The sequence below is a fragment of the Miscanthus floridulus genome, chromosome 1 (genome assembly GCF_019320115.1).
Source record: "Miscanthus floridulus cultivar M001 chromosome 1, ASM1932011v1, whole genome shotgun sequence".
Taxonomy (NCBI): domain Eukaryota; kingdom Viridiplantae; phylum Streptophyta; class Magnoliopsida; order Poales; family Poaceae; genus Miscanthus; species Miscanthus floridulus.
The window spans coordinates 145,982,622-146,001,546 of NC_089580.1; the positions used below are offsets into that span (position 1 = coordinate 145,982,622).

At 48.0% G+C, this 18,925-nt stretch overlaps 3 protein-coding genes across 4 annotated transcripts; 1 reads left to right on the forward strand and 2 right to left on the reverse strand.

The window, feature by feature from the left end:
* Positions 1-4,841: 4,841 nt before the first annotated feature.
* Positions 4,842-11,079, forward strand: LOC136543209 (zinc finger protein CONSTANS-LIKE 13-like). 2 transcript variants are annotated; one of them, XM_066535729.1, is made up of 4 exons: positions 4,842-5,602; positions 5,727-5,927; positions 10,297-10,592; positions 10,690-11,079. In XM_066535729.1, the coding sequence occupies exons 1-4, from the start codon at positions 4,985-4,987 to the stop codon at positions 10,781-10,783; spliced, it is 1,209 nt and encodes a 402-aa protein (XP_066391826.1). In that variant the 5' UTR covers positions 4,842-4,984; the 3' UTR covers positions 10,784-11,079. The 2 variants fall into 2 exon arrangements, with proteins under 2 accessions (XP_066391826.1, XP_066391823.1); XM_066535726.1 differs by having other exon boundaries at positions 4,846-5,602; positions 5,727-5,957.
* Positions 10,845-15,960, reverse strand: LOC136543226 (divinyl chlorophyllide a 8-vinyl-reductase, chloroplastic-like). Its single transcript, XM_066535733.1, has one exon. It carries the CDS (start codon positions 12,743-12,745, stop codon positions 11,537-11,539), a length of 1,209 nt encoding a protein of 402 aa, XP_066391830.1. The 5' UTR covers positions 12,746-15,960; the 3' UTR covers positions 10,845-11,536.
* Positions 15,961-17,370: 1,410 nt separating this feature from the next.
* On the reverse strand, positions 17,371-18,006 carry LOC136464807 (uncharacterized). The gene has a single exon (XM_066463761.1). It carries the CDS (start codon positions 18,004-18,006, stop codon positions 17,371-17,373), a length of 636 nt encoding a protein of 211 aa, XP_066319858.1.
* Between the last annotated feature and the right edge of the window lie 919 nt (positions 18,007-18,925).

Consider the following 18,925-nt stretch of genomic DNA (forward strand, 5'->3'; position numbering starts at 1 on the left):
CTCCCACCCTTGTCTCCTCCCTTGCCGTCCCCGGCCATCGGCCGTCTCGACCCCACCCTCCTCCTCATCCTCGCCCCCGCCACCTCCCATCGCCCGCTGCGACATGCTAGGGTTTAGGGTTTAGAGCTCCCCCGTCACCCCAGCCATCGGATACCTTGCCACTGGGCATTCGACCCAGCCCTCCTCCTCTTCCTCACCACCGCCATTGCCCATCGCCCCGCCGCGGCGCACTAGGGAAGACGGTGACTGACGGAAATGCGCCTTATTGGCCCCGTTCGCTTGGAGGAATTCTGGAAGAATCTGGAGGAATCTAGATGAATCTGGAGGAATTTGTGAGAGGAAAACACTGTTCCGGATGAAAAAAGAAGTGGATCAAGCCGGGTTTAAGGGCACGCGAACGGGGCCAGCCGATTGTAGTCATGTATTTCTGTATAAAAAATAAGATGATTTTTGTGATTTTCCCAACAAGGTGAGGCCATGTTTAGTTGGGCACCGATTTGGCGCCGACAGATTTTCTTGACACTGTAGCGTGCACTGTAGCGTTTTGTTTTTATTTGGTAATAATTGTCCAATCGTTGACTAATTAGGCTCAAAACGTTCGTCTCGCAAAGTACAACCAAACTGTGCAATTAGTTTTTGATTTCATCAACATTTAGTACTCCATGCATGTACCACAAATTTGATGTGATGGGGAATCTTCTTTTTCATAGTGCCAAATTCTGGAATTTGAGGCCTCTAAACATGGCCTGAGTAAAAGTAGGCTGCCGAGGCCCACGTGGGGGAGTACGTACATATCTGGTTCTCTCGCCTGCATGCCTCCGTGCTCGTATTAAAAAAAACATCCAAATGTGCTCAAAAAATTCCAACAAAAATACAAATGGATGGATGATGAAAAATTCTATGTTCATATAAAATTGAGACGCAACAAAAAATTACACAGGACAGGGAGATTAGAAAAGTGGAATCAGCACTTTAGTGTCAAATCCGCAGCTTTTCATGTGCTGATTTCACTTTGCTGTATCTTCTTATATAGATTTTTGTTGCATCTCAAATTATATATGAACATAGAACTTTTTATAATCTATTCATTCATATTATAGTCGAAATTTTTTGAGCATATTTGGATGGTTCTTTTTAAAATCGGAACACGAGAACTTGGTAAAGGGTTTGTAGTCGGGTGGAAGACTGGAAGGCATCGAACTATGGAAGGGAGGAAATCGTCACTGCTGACATCACCAGGCTCCCGCAGGTTCCTCTGCTTCCGAGCTGTCAGCTGTCCCATCTCCACCAACGGCAGCATCTCCCGCCGGGTCGCACAGCATGACAGCAGATCTTCCCGCCAGACAGGTGCACCTCCTCTCTTCCCGATCCCCGTCCCGTCCTCGTCGAACCGTGGCGAAGCTGCTGCTCCGTGCCTTTTGTCCTTTCCACCCCAACGGCCCTACCCTCCCGGGCAATGCGACGCCTTCTGGCTCCCCTCTCCGAAAGCGACCACACCTCCCGCCGTCGCTGCTGGCATCGCTCCTCGCCACGCCCGAGCCCGACGGGCCCCCGCTCCCTGCGCGCGTAGGTACAACGACCTTCTCCCTTGTGCCTTCGCCAATTGCCATCACGTCGAGAACGAAAACGAGCTTCTCGCCGCAAAGACGCCGTCCCCTCACGAGTCGCGCGCAGTGCCTGTGCGGGGTCACCACTCACCGGTCACGTAGTACACCCGACGCTGTGACAGGGTAACCGACGTGATCACGGGACACCTGTCCAGCGCCCACGGCCGGCAAAGCTTCGCGCCTTCGCGGGGAGTCGCCGAGCGGACAAGTAGCAGTGCACGGTAGACGCAGGGGCGAGCCTCTGTGAAATTTTTGCATTTTGGTCCTTTTTAAAAACATTTTTTATAAATAGTTTTCTATCGAAATGTTTTCTGATAATAGACCATTTTTCGACGTATTAGGACACGACGCTAAGGTATGAGGCTCGACGCTGTGTCAGACAGCGCCGAACTTTTGCCACGTCAGCGCGGACTCCAGTCACAGTTACCACGACGGCGTTGGCCCCCGCGTACCTCGACGCTGTGTTACTTCACGCCGAGCCACACACTTCAGCGTGGCACTGCTCCACGCCGAGGTCTGGGCACTCATAAATTTCACCCGCCACTCATAAATTGCAAGTGGCCGACCTCTTTGATTGTTCACATTGACGACCTGCCTGCTGCCGGAAAAGAAGCGACTGCAAATAATAAAGTGTCCAGCGTTTCCATCTGTTGCATTTGCCCTGTTTTGCACCTCAAAACGTCAAAATTTTCAAGATTCTCTATCACATCGAATCTTTAAACGCATGCATGAAGCATTAAATATAAATAAAAAATAAAACTAATTACACAGTTTAGACGAAATCCACGAGACGAATCTTCGAAGCCTAATTAGACTATGATTGGACACTAATTGCCAAATAACAACAAAAACGCTAAAAATTTTGGCATCCAAACTGGCCCATAAGATCGGAGGAGTATATGATAGTACTATAGATACAGCATCTAGCTAGCTAGTGCAGTGAGCTGACAATGCTGCTTTAACCAATAAAACCCCAACAATGCATTATGCATGCGCACTATACCCTGCGGCACTCCTGCTCTAATAAACTACTCCCTCTGTCCCGATTTAATTGTCATTTCTGGTTTTCGTGCGACAAATTTGACTTAATTTGTAGAAAATACTAACAACATTTGTATCTCCAAATAAATTTATTAAAAAACTAGATTCAAAGATATTTCCGATGATACTAATTATGTACCATAAATAATAATATTTTTTAATATATATTTTGTTAAAGTTGTTTCTCGGGAAACGAGAACGACAGATATTCTAGGACGGAGGGAGTAGACCCAGAAACAGCCAACAGCAGTACAGGGCTAGCTGAGATCTGGGTCACTCACTGTGCTTAGCTTGATCAGATAATCAGCCTGTTCGCTTGTTGGTTTCAGCAGACCCAAACCAATTAGTCAACAGTATTTTTCTCTCACAACGAACCAGCACCAATCAGCTCAAACTAGCCTAGAAACCAACCAGCGAACATGCCAAATGGACGGAGGGCTGGTAACAAGAAAATGGTTATTATTTCCTTGGATTGACAAGATCCAGCAGGCAGGCGGAGAGAGAGAGGGTAAACTGTTTACAAGTAGGAAATCATCAGAGAATCCGACAGGGAGACAAAAATTCAGGCTTGCTCAGAGTTAGTACAAGTGTGTGTAGTATACTAGGTTAAGTTCCATTTGATTAAGTTGGAGTGGATCAATGACGGACACAATTAAGCTCGTTCACAAATTGATCTCGATCACACACACACACCAAATCAAACTAGTAGAGCTAGCTAGCATGCACACCGCCCTATACATCAGTGAGAAAACAACCAAATTACTCTCTACTACTCTAGCATGGATCTACAACCATGTATTAGTATCGGACACACACACATACAGATTTACAATACAAACAGATTCATGCAACAACATAATTAAACGAGCATGTAGATATATTCAAATATGGTATCATAGAACCAGATGCGGTTTCCAGCATGATGTATCAACTTCCCAGCATGCATGTACGCACTCTGATCTTCCCAACCCAACCCAAACCACCAAACCAAACCGGCAAGGCTAGATGCATGTCTTCCTCCTCACGGTCGGTCACGGCTTGCCCTTGTGCTGCGTGTAGATGTACTCGAGGTGCATGTCTTCCTCCTCACGTTAGCGGACAACCTTATTTCTACCGTAGTACTTTCGTTTTTATTTGACAAATAGTGTTCAATCGTGGACTAATTAGGCTCAAAACATTCGTCTCGTAATTTTCAACCAAACTGTGCAATTAGTTTTTTTCGTCTATATTTAATGCTCCATGCACGTATCGCAAGATTCGATGTGATGGGTACTGTAGCACTTTTTGGGATTTTGGGGTAGGAACTAAGGGCCAGTTTAGTTCCCCAAAATTTTGCCAAATTTTTCAAGATTCCCCGTCACATCGAATCTTTGGACGCATGCATGAAGCATTAAATATAAATAAAAAATAAAACTAATTACACAGTTTAGACGAAATCCACGAGACGAATCTTTTAAGTCTAATTAGATTATAATTGGACACTAATTATTAAATAACAACGAAAACCGCTATAGTAGCATTTTGCCAAATTTTTTGACATGTAAACAAGGCCTAAACACGCTCTCAGATACGTGTAGTCAAGTGCCAGCTTGGAAAGAGCAGAAACAGAAACCTATTGGCCAAAATTTGCTGCACACTAGTCACTAGCTAGCTAGTACTGGCCCTGTTCATTTCCTTCCATGAGCTACAGGGTAGAGGCTAGAGCTGGAGCAGAGCATTCCGAATCCGAGGTGGTGGTGGCTGGCCTGCCGCCGTGCCAGTGGTCCAGTGGTTGGTGAAATTTATGAGTGCCCAGACCTCCGGCGTGGAGCAGTGCCACGCTGAAGCGTGGGGCTCGGCGTGAAGTAACACAATCTCGAGGTACACGGGGCTCAACGTCTTCGTGGCAACTGCGACCGAAGTCCGCGCTGACGTGGCAAAAGTTCGGCGTTGTCTGACACAGCGCCGAGCCTCATAATTTGACGTCGTGTCCTAATACGTCGAAAAATGGTCTATTATCAGAAAACATTTCGACAGAAAGCTATTTATAAAAAATATTTTTAAAAGGGACCGAAATGCAAAAATTTCACCGAGCCTCTCGCTCTTTCGTCCTCGACGACGTCGTGCGTGGCGACTCCCTTTAAGGCTGTCCCTTTCCGCATTTAAAGCGCTCACGCTTCTCGCTCCAGTCCAGTCTCCGCCCGCCCCCTTCTTATCCCCCACGCAAAGCCCGGTCAGGGCAAACGGAAGCGAAACAGGGCCCGTCTCTCCCTCCACTCCGCAGACCGCATCTCATCCTCTAGCTCAGTCTCACGATCCAGTAGTGACTAGCGGCTTGTCATCGCAAGTCCAACGGCATGGGTGAGGGTGAGGACGACCAGCGGAACCAGATGCTGGGCGCGGGCCGGGACCATGAGCCGGAGCGGGCGGAGGCGGAGGAGGCCAAGAAGCCCGCGCCCGGCGAGGCGGAGGCCGGCGTCGACGGCGCCGGCGCCGGGGCCGGCACGGAGGCGGCGACCTGCGACTACTGCGGAACCGTGGCGGCGGCGGTCTACTGCCGCGCCGACTCCGCCAGGCTCTGCCTGCCGTGCGACCGCCTCGTGCACGGCGCCAACGGGGTCTGCTCCCGCCACGCCCGCGCCCCGCTCTGCGCCGACTGCCGTGCCGCCGGGGCCGTCTTCCGCCGCGCCTCGTCCTCCGCCTTCCTCTGCTCCAACTGCGACTTCGGGAGGCACCGGGATGGCGGTGACCCGCCGCTCCACGACCGCTGCGCCGTGCAGCCCTACTCCGGGTGCCCTCCGGGGAGCGACCTCGCGGCGCTCTTTGGGGTGCCCCTCTTCGACAAGCCGGCCGCCGAAGATGGTGCCTGGTGGAACATCTGGGAGGAGCCCCAGGTGCTGAGCTTGGTAGATCTGATCGTGCCCACCACCCCTTGCCATGGATTCGAACCTCTCCTAACGCCGTCATCGCCCAAGGTAGCAGCAATGCTTTCTTCCCATATCTCACTGCCCCCCCACTAAATTTTTGTGATGTCTATTTTTTACTCATTCGGTGTGATTTCTGTGATCTAAATTCTCGACTGGTTATCCAATGCACAAGTACCGGAGCATCTCGCCGGACGGGAAGCTGAACGAGGAAATCCTTCGGCAGCTGGGGGAGCTTGCAGAGTCAGATGGCGGTGTGCAGGCATCAGCAGGTCGTGACGAGGCAGAGCAAGCTGGTGGAGATCAGTTCCCTTCCTGGGCGTCGCCACAGTATGCCACTGGACATGGCAATTTTGGAACAGAGTACAACCACGAGGTTGCAACCATTCCTACTCCTCTTTACGAGGTTTGATCTGCGGACTTGAATCTCTTCTATGACTGATTACCCCCGTCTTTTACAACCTAAAACTATGGATGTAGACATGTGGTAAGGATCTTTCACTGCATTTGTTCACCCATTGAGGAGCCATTGAGGGACAGCATCGTTCAGAAACTTATACCTAGACAAGTTAGTGTCTGAAGCGTTTCCATTTGAATGGCAGAAACCATAGATGGCATATTCTACAACATATATAATTTTTTTTTTCTCAAAACGTGCTTTGCATTAAGTCATACCTATCAGATGAGGGATATATTCTGATCGAAACTGCCTCAGTCTCATGACTTCAGCATACATCTCACGGGAGTAAGGAAGTGAGCAGTGAGTACCCATGCTGTTCACAAATTATGGATGAAGTCAGTACTTACAGAAGTTATGAAAAATCTTGTTATTCGCAAAACATGTGGTTTCTTCTCACTCGATAAAAACAACAATAACAACAACAAAGCCTTTAAGTCCCAAACAAGTTGGGTAGGCTAGAGTTGAAACCCAGCAGAAGCAATCAAGGTTCAGGCACGTGAATAGCTGTTTTTCAAGCACTCCTATCTAAGGCTAAATCTTTGGGTACATTCTATCCTTTCAAGTCTTCTTTTATTGCCTCTACCTAAGTCAACTTCGGTCTTCCTCTGTCTCTCTTCATGTTACTATCCCGGCTTAGGATTCCACTACGCATCGGTGCCTCCGGAGGTCTCCGTTGAACATGTCCAAACCATCTCAACCGGTGTTGGATAAGTTTTTCTTCAATTGGTGCTACCCCTAATCTATCACGTATATCATCGTTCCGAACTCGATCCCTTCTTATATGACCGCAAATCCAACGCAACACACATTTTCGCGACACTTATCTGTTGAACATGTCGTCTTTTCATAGGCCAACATTCTGCACCATATAACATAGCAGGTCTAATCGTCGTCCTATAAAACTTGTCTTTTAGCTTCTGTGGTACCCTTTTGTCACATAGGACACTAGATGCTTGGCGCCACTTCATCCACCCTGCTTTGATTATATGGCTAACATCTTCATCAATATCCCCGTATCTCTGTAGCATTGATTCTAAATATCGAAAGGTATCCTTCCTAGATACTACTTGACTTTCCAAACTAATATCTTCCTCCTCCCAAGTAGTAGTGCCGAAGTCACATCTCATATACTTAGTTTTAGTTCTACTAAGTCTAAAATATTTGGACTCCAAAGTCTCCCACCATAACTTCAGTTTCTGATTCACTCCTGTCCGGCTTTCATCAACTAACACTACATCGTCCACGAAAAGCATACACCAAGGGATGTCACCTTGTATGTTCCTTGTGACCTCATCCATCACTAAGGCAAACAGATAAGGGCTCAAAGCTGACCCTTGATGTAGTCCTATCCTAATCGGGAAGTCATCCGTGTCTCCATCACTTGTTCGAACACTAGTCATAACATTTTTGCACATGTCCTTAATAAGCCCGATGTACTTCGTTGGGACTTTATGTTTGTCCAAAACCCACCATAGAACATTTCTTGGTATTTTATCATAAGCTTTCTCCAAGTCAATAAAAACCATGTGTAGATCCTTCTTTTTCTCCCTATACCGCTCCATAACTTGTCTTATTAAGAAAATGGCTTCCATGGTTGACCTTCCGGGCATGAAACCAAATTGGTTCATAGAGACCCGTGTTATTGCTCTCAAGCGATGCTCGATAACTCTCTCCCATAGCTTCATAGTATGGCTCGTCAACTTAATTCTCCGGTAATTAGTACAACTTTGAATATCCTCTTTATTCTTGTAGATCGGTACCAATATACTTCTTCACTCGTCAGGCATCTTGTTCGATCGAAAAATATGGTTGAACAGCTTGGTTAGTCATACTATAGCTATGTTCCCGAGGCATCTCCACACCTTGATTGGGATACCATCCGGTCCCATCGTCTTACCTCTTTTCATCCTTTTCAACGCCTCTCTGACCTCAGATTCTTGGATTCTCCGCACAAAGCGTCTATTGGTGTCATAAAAAAAGTCATCCAACTGAAAGGTTGTGTCCGTATTCTCACGATTGAATAATTTGTCAAAATACTCTTGCCATCGATGTCGGATCTCATTCTCCTTCACCAAGAGATGCTCTCTTTCATCCTTAATGCACTTAACTTGATTAAAGTCCCTTGTCTTTCTCTCATGAACCCTAGCCATCCTATAAATGTCCTTCTCTTCTTCCTTCGTACTCAAATGTTTGTAAAGATCCTCGTACGCTCTACTCTTTGCTACACTTACAGCTCGCTTTGCAGTCTTCTTTGCCACCTTGTACTTCTCTATATTGTCCACACTCCTGTCATGGTACAAGCGTTTATAGCATTCTTTCTTCTCCTTAATAGCCCTTTGGACTTCCTCGTTCCACCACTAATGATCTTTAGCCTCGCCTCCACTTCCTTTGGTTACTCCACACACCTCTGAGGCCACCTTTCGAATGTTGGTTGCCATCTTCTCCCGTATGTTGTTTATGTCCTCTTCTTCCTTCCAAGAGCCCTCTTTGATAACCCTTTCCCTGAATACTTCTAACGTCTTCCCTTTCAGTTTTCATCACTTTGTTCTTTCAATCTTAGCTTGTTTATCAATACGGGCATGCACCTAAAAACGAAAGTCTGCCACCAAAAGCTTATGTTGAGAAACAACACACTCCCCTGGTATCACCTTGTAACCCAAGCATGCTCGTTTGTCCTTTCTTCTTGCGAGGACAAAGTCAATCTAGCTAGAGTGTTGTTCGCTACTGAAGGTCACTAGATGAAATTCTCTCTTTCTAAAGAAAGTGTTGGCTATCATCAGGTCAAAAGCTACCGTGAAGTCCAGAACTTCCTCCCCCTCCTGATTCCTACTACCATACCCAAAACCTCCATGAACTGCCTCGAAACCTGCGCTTGTAGTACCTACATGTCCATTAAGATCTCCTATAATTTTTTTTTCACTACTAGGTACAGCTCTAATCAGACCATCTAAGTCTTCCCAGAACTGTCTCTTAACACTCTCATCGAGGCCTACTTGGGGGGCATACGCACTAATTACGTTCAAGACCACATCTCCAACGACAAGCTTGACTAAGATAATCCTATCTCCTTGCCTTCTCACTCCCGCCACACCATTCTTGAGGCTCTTATCAATCAAAACTCCTACTCCATTTCTATTCGCGACTGTCCCTGTGTACCAAAGCTTGAAACCTGTATTGTCCAGCTCATTCGCCTTCTGACCCTTCCATTTAGTCTCTTGAACGCATAATATATTTACACGCCTCCTAGTCGCGGTATCAACTAATTCTCTTAACTTACCTATAAGCAACCCTACATTCCAACTACCTAAACGGATCCTAGTTGGTTTGACTAGCTTCCTTACCCTTCGCACCCGTCGACAGATATGTGAAGACCCTTGCTCATTTTTCACTACACCCGGGCGCCGATGTAGCGCGCCAATAAGGAAGCGACGACCCGATCCTTGCTCACTTGATACCATGCTCAGATCGCGACACGGCGCGTCACCAAGGGAGTGCCGACCCGGCCCTTGCCCATTTAACACCATACCTGGGTTCCGATATGGCGCGTCGCTAAGAGGGTTATGCCCTAATGGTTTTCTTTCAGGTTTCATCTCCATTAGAATGGCTAGATTTAACGTTGGCTCGTCACGCCTATCACAACCCTCTTCCTTTACCAGCACTTGGGACCTGCTATGTTGAGACAAATTTCAGTAAATTTTTTGCCACAGCATCAATCAAAATTCAAAAACTATGCCAAGGGAAGATAGTGTCTGAAGCATTTCCTCTTGTATGGCAGAAACCATGCATATTCTTCATCATATGCTTAACACACTTTCCATTGAGTCATAGCTATCTTGAAGAGGGACATATTCTGAATCTGAGGTTCCTAGTGTCAACAGCTCGACACAACACTTTGGAATCAGAAAGAAGTCACTGTAGTTAAGAATCTTGCAAATTCCATTTGGATAACTGGAATAAGACCAGAATAACTTGCTTATGATATATTGATACGGTTCTATTGCCCCCTTTTTCTCTTTTCTGGCTATACCACCAAAAGATTCGATTAATAAACCTGAAACAATGATTTGATACTGCCATAGTTTCACACCTCGTTCAGGAAGTAGTACTGCTACATGCTGTGGTTGAACTTAGTCATGAAAAAGGAAACTAAAGTCTAAGTATGGGGTGTAAAATCAAAGAGCTCTGGAAAGCATAAATGTACACTTCCTCTCAGTGCTCATACTTCTGTACACAGTGCTTACTTATTTGGACACCAATTAACAAGCTGTTTTTTTCTGGCTGGCAGAATGGCAGATGGAATAACTGTGATTTGGATGCCCTAAATGATGCATGCAAGGCCGGGGTCGCATATGATCAGGTTCCAGTCAGCTCAGCTGAACCGTGCTTGTCATCATTTGCTCCATTGTCGGAAATTTGTCCCAGCATGAGCAATGGTAATAGTATGGAGGATAACCACCAGGCTAATCCTGGCATTGGCATGCCCATGCAAGGTCTATCCAAAAGGACTGGCTTTGATGTTGTGCCTTGCCCTGATCGTGACTCGGTCATTTCGCGCTATAAAGCGAAGAGGAAGACAAGAAGGTGAGATATGGATATGCCATGACATGATTCTTGTTTTCCCTTACAAGGAGCGGTAACTTCTAATGTACATAACTGTGCTGCAATGGAACTCCTGCAGATTCGACAGGCAGGTCCGGTACGAGTCGCGCAAAGTTCGTGCTGATGGCAGGCTCAGGATCAAGGGGCGTTTTGCGAAGCCAAACCAAACATGAACCAAAATTTGCAATATGCTAAGCATCTTCCAGCACGAAGAAGAAAATTGATTAGGGGCGATTCTGCGATTATAATGCATAAATGTGCCAGAATTTTGTTTGCCTTCAGTTCAATAGCTGATAACCATAGCCTCATATACAGTGGAATGATGTGTGTATATTCCTGTCATGTGACTAGTGGCTACACTACTTTGAGAGATCAAACACCTGTATATAGTCCTACACCTACATAGTACGAGTATGTGATTTTGTCATGCTGGAGATAATAATAGCACCGTTATGTTTGGTTTGGTGTAGTTATTAACTTATTATGCAATTTGATTTCCAATGCAAAAGCTTCTTTCACTGATGAGCAATGAACAACGTTGTAATGCAAGAACTGAGAAATGATGTTAACATGGAATGGTGGAAACGTGGAATCTGTTAAGACGAATAATTCATATTCTGTGGTGTGGATTTCTTTCAACAATTCAACAATCGTGGAATTATATTTTTCAGTGTTTACTGTTAAGAAACAGTGGGCAAAAACATATACTGTGTGCAGACAAGATTTCAGCTTCTTTGAACCAACAATGATTTTGAGACAAACAAAATTTCTCTTCCTCCAAATCAGAGAATCATCATACTATGGTACAATCGAATCGCAAGTTGTGTTTGCATCATGTGAAGTAAAAAAGCTCACCTTTCTACAAGTACATTGTCGGCATAGAATTTACAAGTTCCTTTCTCTCGGAAAGTGACAATGGAGAAGGCCTAGAAGATGGTCTGCTCGCCGAGCTCCTGTCCCGCCATCCCTTCCCTTATAACTCTTTGGAAGAACTGCTCGAGCGTGTCCTTGCCGTAGCTCGGCGTCTTCTCGTCGCTGTACTCTCCGGTCTCCGGGTCCAGCAGCAGCATGCTCTCTGAGGCATAGTACCTGCCAATCTTGCCGAACTCGGCGGCGTCCTCCAACCACGGGAACAGCTTGGCCAGTTCATCGAGCACCCAGATGACGGCGTCCATGATCTGGATGGGCACCTTGATGAACTTGGGCTCGCGCCCGAGCAGCCGGAACAGCATCTCCCCCTGCTCCAGCGGCGTGAGCGCCTTCCCCGGCCCGCCGATGGGCAGCACCTTGTTGGCCTTGTCCTGGTCGTAGATGCAGTCGGCGATGAAGGCGGCGAGGTCCTCCTCGCTGATGGGCTTGCAGGCGCAGAGCTTGCCGTCGCCGAACATGACGTACGGCTGCCCATTCTTGACGATGTCGACCTGGCCGCCCAGGCTCTTGAAGAACGCCGTGGGGCGCACGACGCTGTAGGTGAAGGCGGGGTCCCGCGCGGCCTCCGCGGCCAGCTCCTCCTCGAACTTGAGCTTGGCGCGCTGGAACTCGAGGAGCGGCTTCTGGACGCAGATGGCGGAGAGGAGCACGAAGTGAGCGGCACCCAGCCCCCGCGCGGCCTGGAGCGTGTGCAGCGTGGCGCGGTAGTCGACGCGCCACGAGTCCTGCACGCCGCCGCCGCGGCTGGCGAGGCAGCAAACCGCGGCGTGGACGGGGCCGTGCGGGGCGAGGTCCGCGAGCAGCGCGGCTGGGTCGGTGACGTCGGAGAAGACGACCTGGGCCGGGGCGAGGTCCGCGACGACGTCCTCGGGGGAGTTGTGGCCGCGGATGCCGCTCCGGGACCGCGCCACGGCGAGCACGCGGTGGCCCCGGCGGAGGAGCTCCCGGACGACGTAGCGGCCGATGTAGCCCGTGGCGCCCGTGACGAGGACCGTGGTCTCCGAGGCCGGCAGCGCGCGGAAGGGCTGCGCCGCCGGAGCGGGCGCCGGCGGTGAGGCCGCGGAGGAGGCGAGGAGCGGGCCCCGGCCGCGGCGTCGGGTGGCGGTGCCGGGGAAGGAGAGGGACCGGGGAGCGGGGCGGGTGGACGACGACGGCGTGGCGGTGCTGGTGGTTGGGAGGCGGGGGGATAGGAGGAGGGCCGCCATGGCAGTGGCGGCGGCGGCGGTGTTGGACGGAATGCGGGAGGCGGAGCGGCGGGCGACGTGGACGGGGAGGCGGGAGATTGGGGGAGTGTGAGAGCGCAAGGAGCTGGGCAGCGTTTGTGGCGATGCCGAGGTGTGGCCGTGTGGGGAATCCTGTGGTGTGATTCTGGTTTCGGACACGGCGAGCAGAGCAGGAAACGGATGGATGGATGGATCACATTCATATCACATCAGCTGCGAGGTCGTTTCACTTGCGATGTTTTTTTCGACCAGACAGAAGACGAGGGCGAACATGGCAGCGTGATTTTGGCTCGATTCTTTCTCAGCTCATGGGCCGTTCGCAATCGAGATTCCCACCACAAAACGTGTCCCGTCAGAGATCAGCGTTCAGAATCCTTTCTCAGCCCATGGGCCGATTCGCAGTCGAGATTCCCACCACAAAACGTGGCCCGTCAGAGTTCAGCGTTCAGAATCGCAATAAAAGCGGAACGCAGCGAACTCTTCCTTCTTAGCAGAAGAAACCCTAGCCGCCGCCGCCGCTGCCGCTGCCGCTGCCGCTGCTTAAAACCCTTCACCTGCTGGCTGTGGCTGATGTAGCGGCTTATTTCGATCGTCGTCTCTGAATTAGGATTTCTTTTTCTATATATCCCTTTTCGCACCTCCGGGGCGCCGTTTCGTTCCTTCTCTCGTTTTCCCCCCAATCGATCCGTTTTCAACGACGATGGATTTCTCTCGCTTTTTCCCTGTCGATCCGTTTTCACTTTTCAGTGGAGTTGGATGGATTTCTCTCGGTTTGTTTCTAGTAGAACCGCAAAAGCTTCGCATGATCCTCAAACGCTTATTTTGCTCCCCATCTGTTAAACTACTAGGGTGGTTGCTGGATTGGTTTTATGTGCGGGTTACTGACTTAGTGACTTGAGTGGTTCGTTGCCGGTGATGACAGCGTATGGCATGAGTCTCGATAACTATTTTGCGCTTCGGGCAATCTCTTGCCCGAGTTATCGGCGACGAAGATTAATGTGCCAAAATGCTAATCTGAGGCCAAATATATACCACATTTTTCTCTCTTTCCCCCAAAAGAGGAAGACTCTAATTACCCCCAAAAAAACTGCTTGCCCCCAAACGGATTTTGAACTCGGCTGAATTCTCTTTCTTAGGACTATACTCCGTATAATCTACTGTCGGCCTTTACAACATTTGGGAAGGGGTTGGAATGCTGCTTTTTCATGTTACTAGTGCTAAGCTGCTGCCGGCTGTAGCTCAGAAGTACGCCATTACTCCCAAAACACGAGTGCCATACCACTAAAACAAAGTTTACTTTTATTTAACAGGATACCCCAGCATCTATAATTCTATATACACATCGTGTGTGTTAGATTGCTAGTATACCATCTATAATTCTGTTAGAGATTGCTAGGCCATACACAGATAAGCAAGAGATTGCTAGTCCATACACAGATAAGCAAGTTAGCAACCATACCGATGGCACATGGCCAAGAAGATGATAACGGTGCTATCTTCACCAGTAAATTATGGATGAAAGAATGCTTATGTTTGTTTCCACAGCATAGCGTCATTGAACCAATACACAAACTGATCACTCCCATAGTTACATTGCAGGCTTGTTAATGGCTCAGACTCGGTGTAGCTTGTTTACTTTCTCTAATGAGTTGGGCTAGCAATTTAGCTCGTTCAGTTGAGTTGGGCCAACAATTTAGCTCCTTTAGTTCATGAGCTAAGCTAGCTCGAGCAGGCTCGCAAGCCAAACGAAAAAAACCAACAAGCACATAACCTCCTATCTTCCCCTAAAAAAAACTCGGATCTTCGACTGACCGAGAAGCACGTTGTCACTCTCCTCCCTCATCTCTGACTCTTATCTCCTTTTCAATTCCCCTCAGGGCTTGTATCATTCCGTATTGCTGAAGTTTATATAAATTACATAACTAATCCAACTGGATTCTTTCCGGAAGATGATTTTGTCGAGAACCGAACGAGCCCTTAGAGACTCCCACGATCACAGGTGTCTATCCCCTACGCCCAATGTGATGGTGCATCATCCGTAGGGAATAGTTCCTAAACAGAAGCTAGAACACATTAGAGCAAGGATAATAACCCAGCCAGCTGCTGGCTGCATACAAATGCCATGTCACTTGAAGCCTTCATCAACATATACCTGTATAATAAGCGGGCTATTAGGTTGGCTGTTAGCCCTTTCTTTTAATGGGAAATTGGCTGGCGGACACCCACAGTGGTGGTCATTTGCTGGCGGACACCCAAAGTAGAGATATATGCTAGAAGACACTCTGGTTTGTTGTAATTATGCCAGAGGACACCGCGGGCCGGTTTCCACCAGTTGAGGGGAGAGAGAAATTCAGTTTGGACATCCGGTGCCCCTGAGCCACGTTTGGATCTGGTTGGACCAGCTAATAACCGACCCGAACCTGGTCTGGTTAACCGGCTCGTCTCCATCTGTCTCACTCTCCCCCGTCTCCACGACAAAGGAAGCGGCGGCGGCGGCGGCTGCGGGAGGACGCGGCGTTGGCGGGCGGTTGTGGGCGGGCGCGGCGTTGGCGGGCGGGCGTCGTCGACAGGAAGGGCAAGCAGAGGCCGGTGCAAGATGGCGACAGGCTCAGGCGCTTCGTCCTCGACAAGTTCGCGTGGAGTGAGAGAGGCGCAGCCACTGTGCCCTTTCTGCAGGACGGCGACTGTTGTGGAGCGGACGTCGAGAACCCAAAACAACCCAGACAAGCAGTTCTATACTTGCAGGAATCAGGACTGGGTGAGTTATTTCCATTTCATTTCTTTGTGGTCCATTTTGGCCTTTTGAAATCCTGATCTAGGGTTCATCCCAATCTTGTGTTCTTCGGCGTGAACAGGGCAACAACCAGTGCTGTTTCTTCATGTGGAAGCCATCGAGCGCAGGAGATGTCGTGGATGCAGCAGCAGTGATGTCAGGCTTGAAGGCTTTGGAGAAGTCTCTATTGAACATGACCAATGTTGTTTCTGGTCAGAGGGCTGCTATGTGTAGAATAGCTGAAGAGCAGAGAGTGAATAGGTGGATGAATGTGGCCAGTGTATTTGTAGGAGTTCTGAGCTTTGTTGCCATGTGCTTTGTTGCCATGTGGATGAACAATGCATGAACTTTGCTTTGTAATGTTTGTGAAATGAATGGAATGCAGTTATCTGACTGAACAATGCATGAACTTTACTTTGCTTTGTTGCCATGTGGATGAACAATGCATGAACTTTACTTTGCTTTGTAATGTTTGTGAATGTTGCCATGTGCTTTGTAGGAGTTCTAAGCTTTGTTGCCAAGTTTAATACATTTTAATCATTACCAACTTGAATACAGCAAGCAACATTACCATTAAAAGGTAGGTGGCACAGCAACCATACTAAGTTGACTAGAATACAATACCAAGTTCAGTGCAATACAATACCAAGTTCACTACAATACCTAGTTCACTACAATACGTAGTTCAATACAATACCAACTACAATACCCTCCAGCTATTACAGTTTGTTCTGGCAGTGTTCATATGCCACAGAAGCCACAAAAGCACAGAAAAGCACATAATCTTTCTTCTCTTTCTATGTTGCTTGCAGTGCCTACAAGTCCTTCAGGGCCCTCTTGCTCCTAGTGCAAGCGCTTGGACTACCTGGTAGCTGTGAGGAAGCCTGACTCCTAGTCAGGGGCCTTGGGCTATCTGCCACTTGGTGTTTGGCCTAAGTCCTAGTGACTGGGGAGTTTGGAACCCTGTAAGATGAAACATGTGGTTAAGATGTAGTAAACTAACTAAAATGAAGGCAAGAGATGGATCACGTACTGTGTAGCTTATTCAGGAGGTGTAGGCTCAGCAGGAGTTGCCGTCTTCTTCTTGGGTTGTTTCCCCTTGGAGGAGTCCTTCCTCTTCCTCTTCTTCTTAGATGGGTCATCTGTGGTCTCTATAATCTCAACCACTTTTGGTTTATAAGTCTTCCTCTTCTTTGGTGGTGCAGGTGGTGGTGCATCAGGGTCTAGGACAGTTTCATTGCAGGTTTTCTGGAGGTGGCCAAATCCACCACACCTTTTACACCTTCTCTTCCCCCACAGCAGTTGCATAAGCTGCTTTGAACATTTCTACAGAGTAGTAAGGGTCCACAAAGTCCTCTAATTCTACTCTTCTTGTGCCAATGTAAGCTATGGCATGCACACAAGGCAAACCAGTTAACTGCCAACCTCTACAAGTGCATTCTTTCTTTTCCAGATCAACAATGAACCTCCATGGGAGTAGGTCCTTATTCACTCCTACTTCTCCAACCATTGGGCCACTCCTGTGAATGGTGTACTTCAGATTTCCACTTTTGTTGTGCAGTTCCTTCATGACATGAGGCAAAACCTTAAACCGAGACAACTTTGAGGCTAGCTGCCTCCTTGTGCAAAACTATTGTTGGTGACATAGTCACATTTGCTTGTTGTGCTGAACTTTGACCTTGCCCATAGCTGTTTGTGATTGTCCATTAGCCAGGTTGTTGTCTTTGGGCATGCCTTAAGCATCTCATTCTAGTGTCTATCATGGGTTGTTTGCCTGTAGCACCTTGATGCAGGCCACAAAGTTCTTTTCAAACACTTCACCCCTAAATCTTTTCTAGAAATTCTTCACAAGATGCCTCATGCATTCTCTGTGCTCTACACCATTTGTGAAGACTTTGGTAACTGCCTTATCTATTCCTTTGCCTGCATCAGTTGAAATAACAAGACCAGGTGGGGAACCAATAGCCTTGTGTAGCATCTTCATGAACCATTCCCAGTTGTCCTTGGTTTCACTGCCAAATACTCCATAGGCCATTGGGAACATCCAGTTGTGGCCATCAATCCCTACTGCAACTGCTAACTGCCCCTTCCACTTTGCTGTCAAAACTGTGGAGTCAATACCTAGATAAGGTCTGCAACCTTCAAGGAAGCCATCAATGCATGGCTTTAGTGCTACAAACATCCTACTGAATCTTCTTTTGTTATTCTCAACATCCCACTCAACCTCTACAATACTGCCAGGACTCCTCTTCTCAATTTCTCTTTTCCAAGAAAAGACATGTACAAAGCTGTCCTCCCAGCCACCCAATATCTCATCTAGGGCCATTTGCCGGCCGTCCCAAACAACGTAGTAGCTCACTTGGATGCAGTACTTGTCCTCTAACTTGCCCTTCAAAACTTTAAGATCAAGAGTTGGATCTTCCCTAAGCCAATTTATGACTCTGTCCTTGACCCAGTGATTGGTAGCCATGCAATTCCTTTGCACTTTGCCTTTGCCTGTGCTGGCACAGTTATGCTTATGTGGTAACTTCTTAATCTCCACCCATCAATATGAAAGCATCTAGGCCCCTAGTTAGGTTTCGGTGATTAATGCCAATACGTGATTACTGTGACTAATGTGTGTTTTGTAGAAATAATTGAGTTAGGTCATGGTAATGGAGATCGATTGGGCAATAATGGTTGTCATGCCCCTAAGATGGAAATTGTTTCAGTTTTCAAAGGATGGACTACAAGGTTAAGGATGGACTAGTTCTAAGTGTCGATTGGAGTTGGAGAGACACTTAGAGTAGTTTAGGACTTTATTTTTCCTTTGGCCGTACTATTAAGGGGGGTACGAACGGGTAGCTTGACCTAGATGAGTCTAGTGAGTTAGGTGTGGTGCACACTTGTTAAAACTAGCACTAGGTAGCTCCAAAATAGCCCTATGATCCATTAGAGCAAACTTCATTCACATATGTTCGAGAGTTGGAAGTGAATGGAGGGCCAAATACTGACCGGACGCTGGCTCTGGTGTGACCAAACGCTGGCTCAGAGTCCGGTCAGTTCATTTGATCAAGGTGAAAGTGTCTGGAAGTCACCGGACGCTGCGAGGTCATGGTACCGGACGCTGAGGGCCAGCGTCCGGTCGACTCCAGTAAGGTCCCAAAGAGGGAGAATCCTGATTGGATGCGTTCGGTCAATGCTGACCGGACGTTGATCGGGTTCCGGTTACTGACCGGACGCTGCTCAGCAAGTGACCGAACTCTAGAGGTCCAGCGTCCGATCGATATCAGTAAGGTTCTAGTGAGGGGAAAACATGACCGGACATGTCCGGTCAGTGTTGATCGGACGCTGCCAGCGTCCGGTCAACTCATAACCACTGGAGCTCGGGGTATACTGACCGGTGCGTC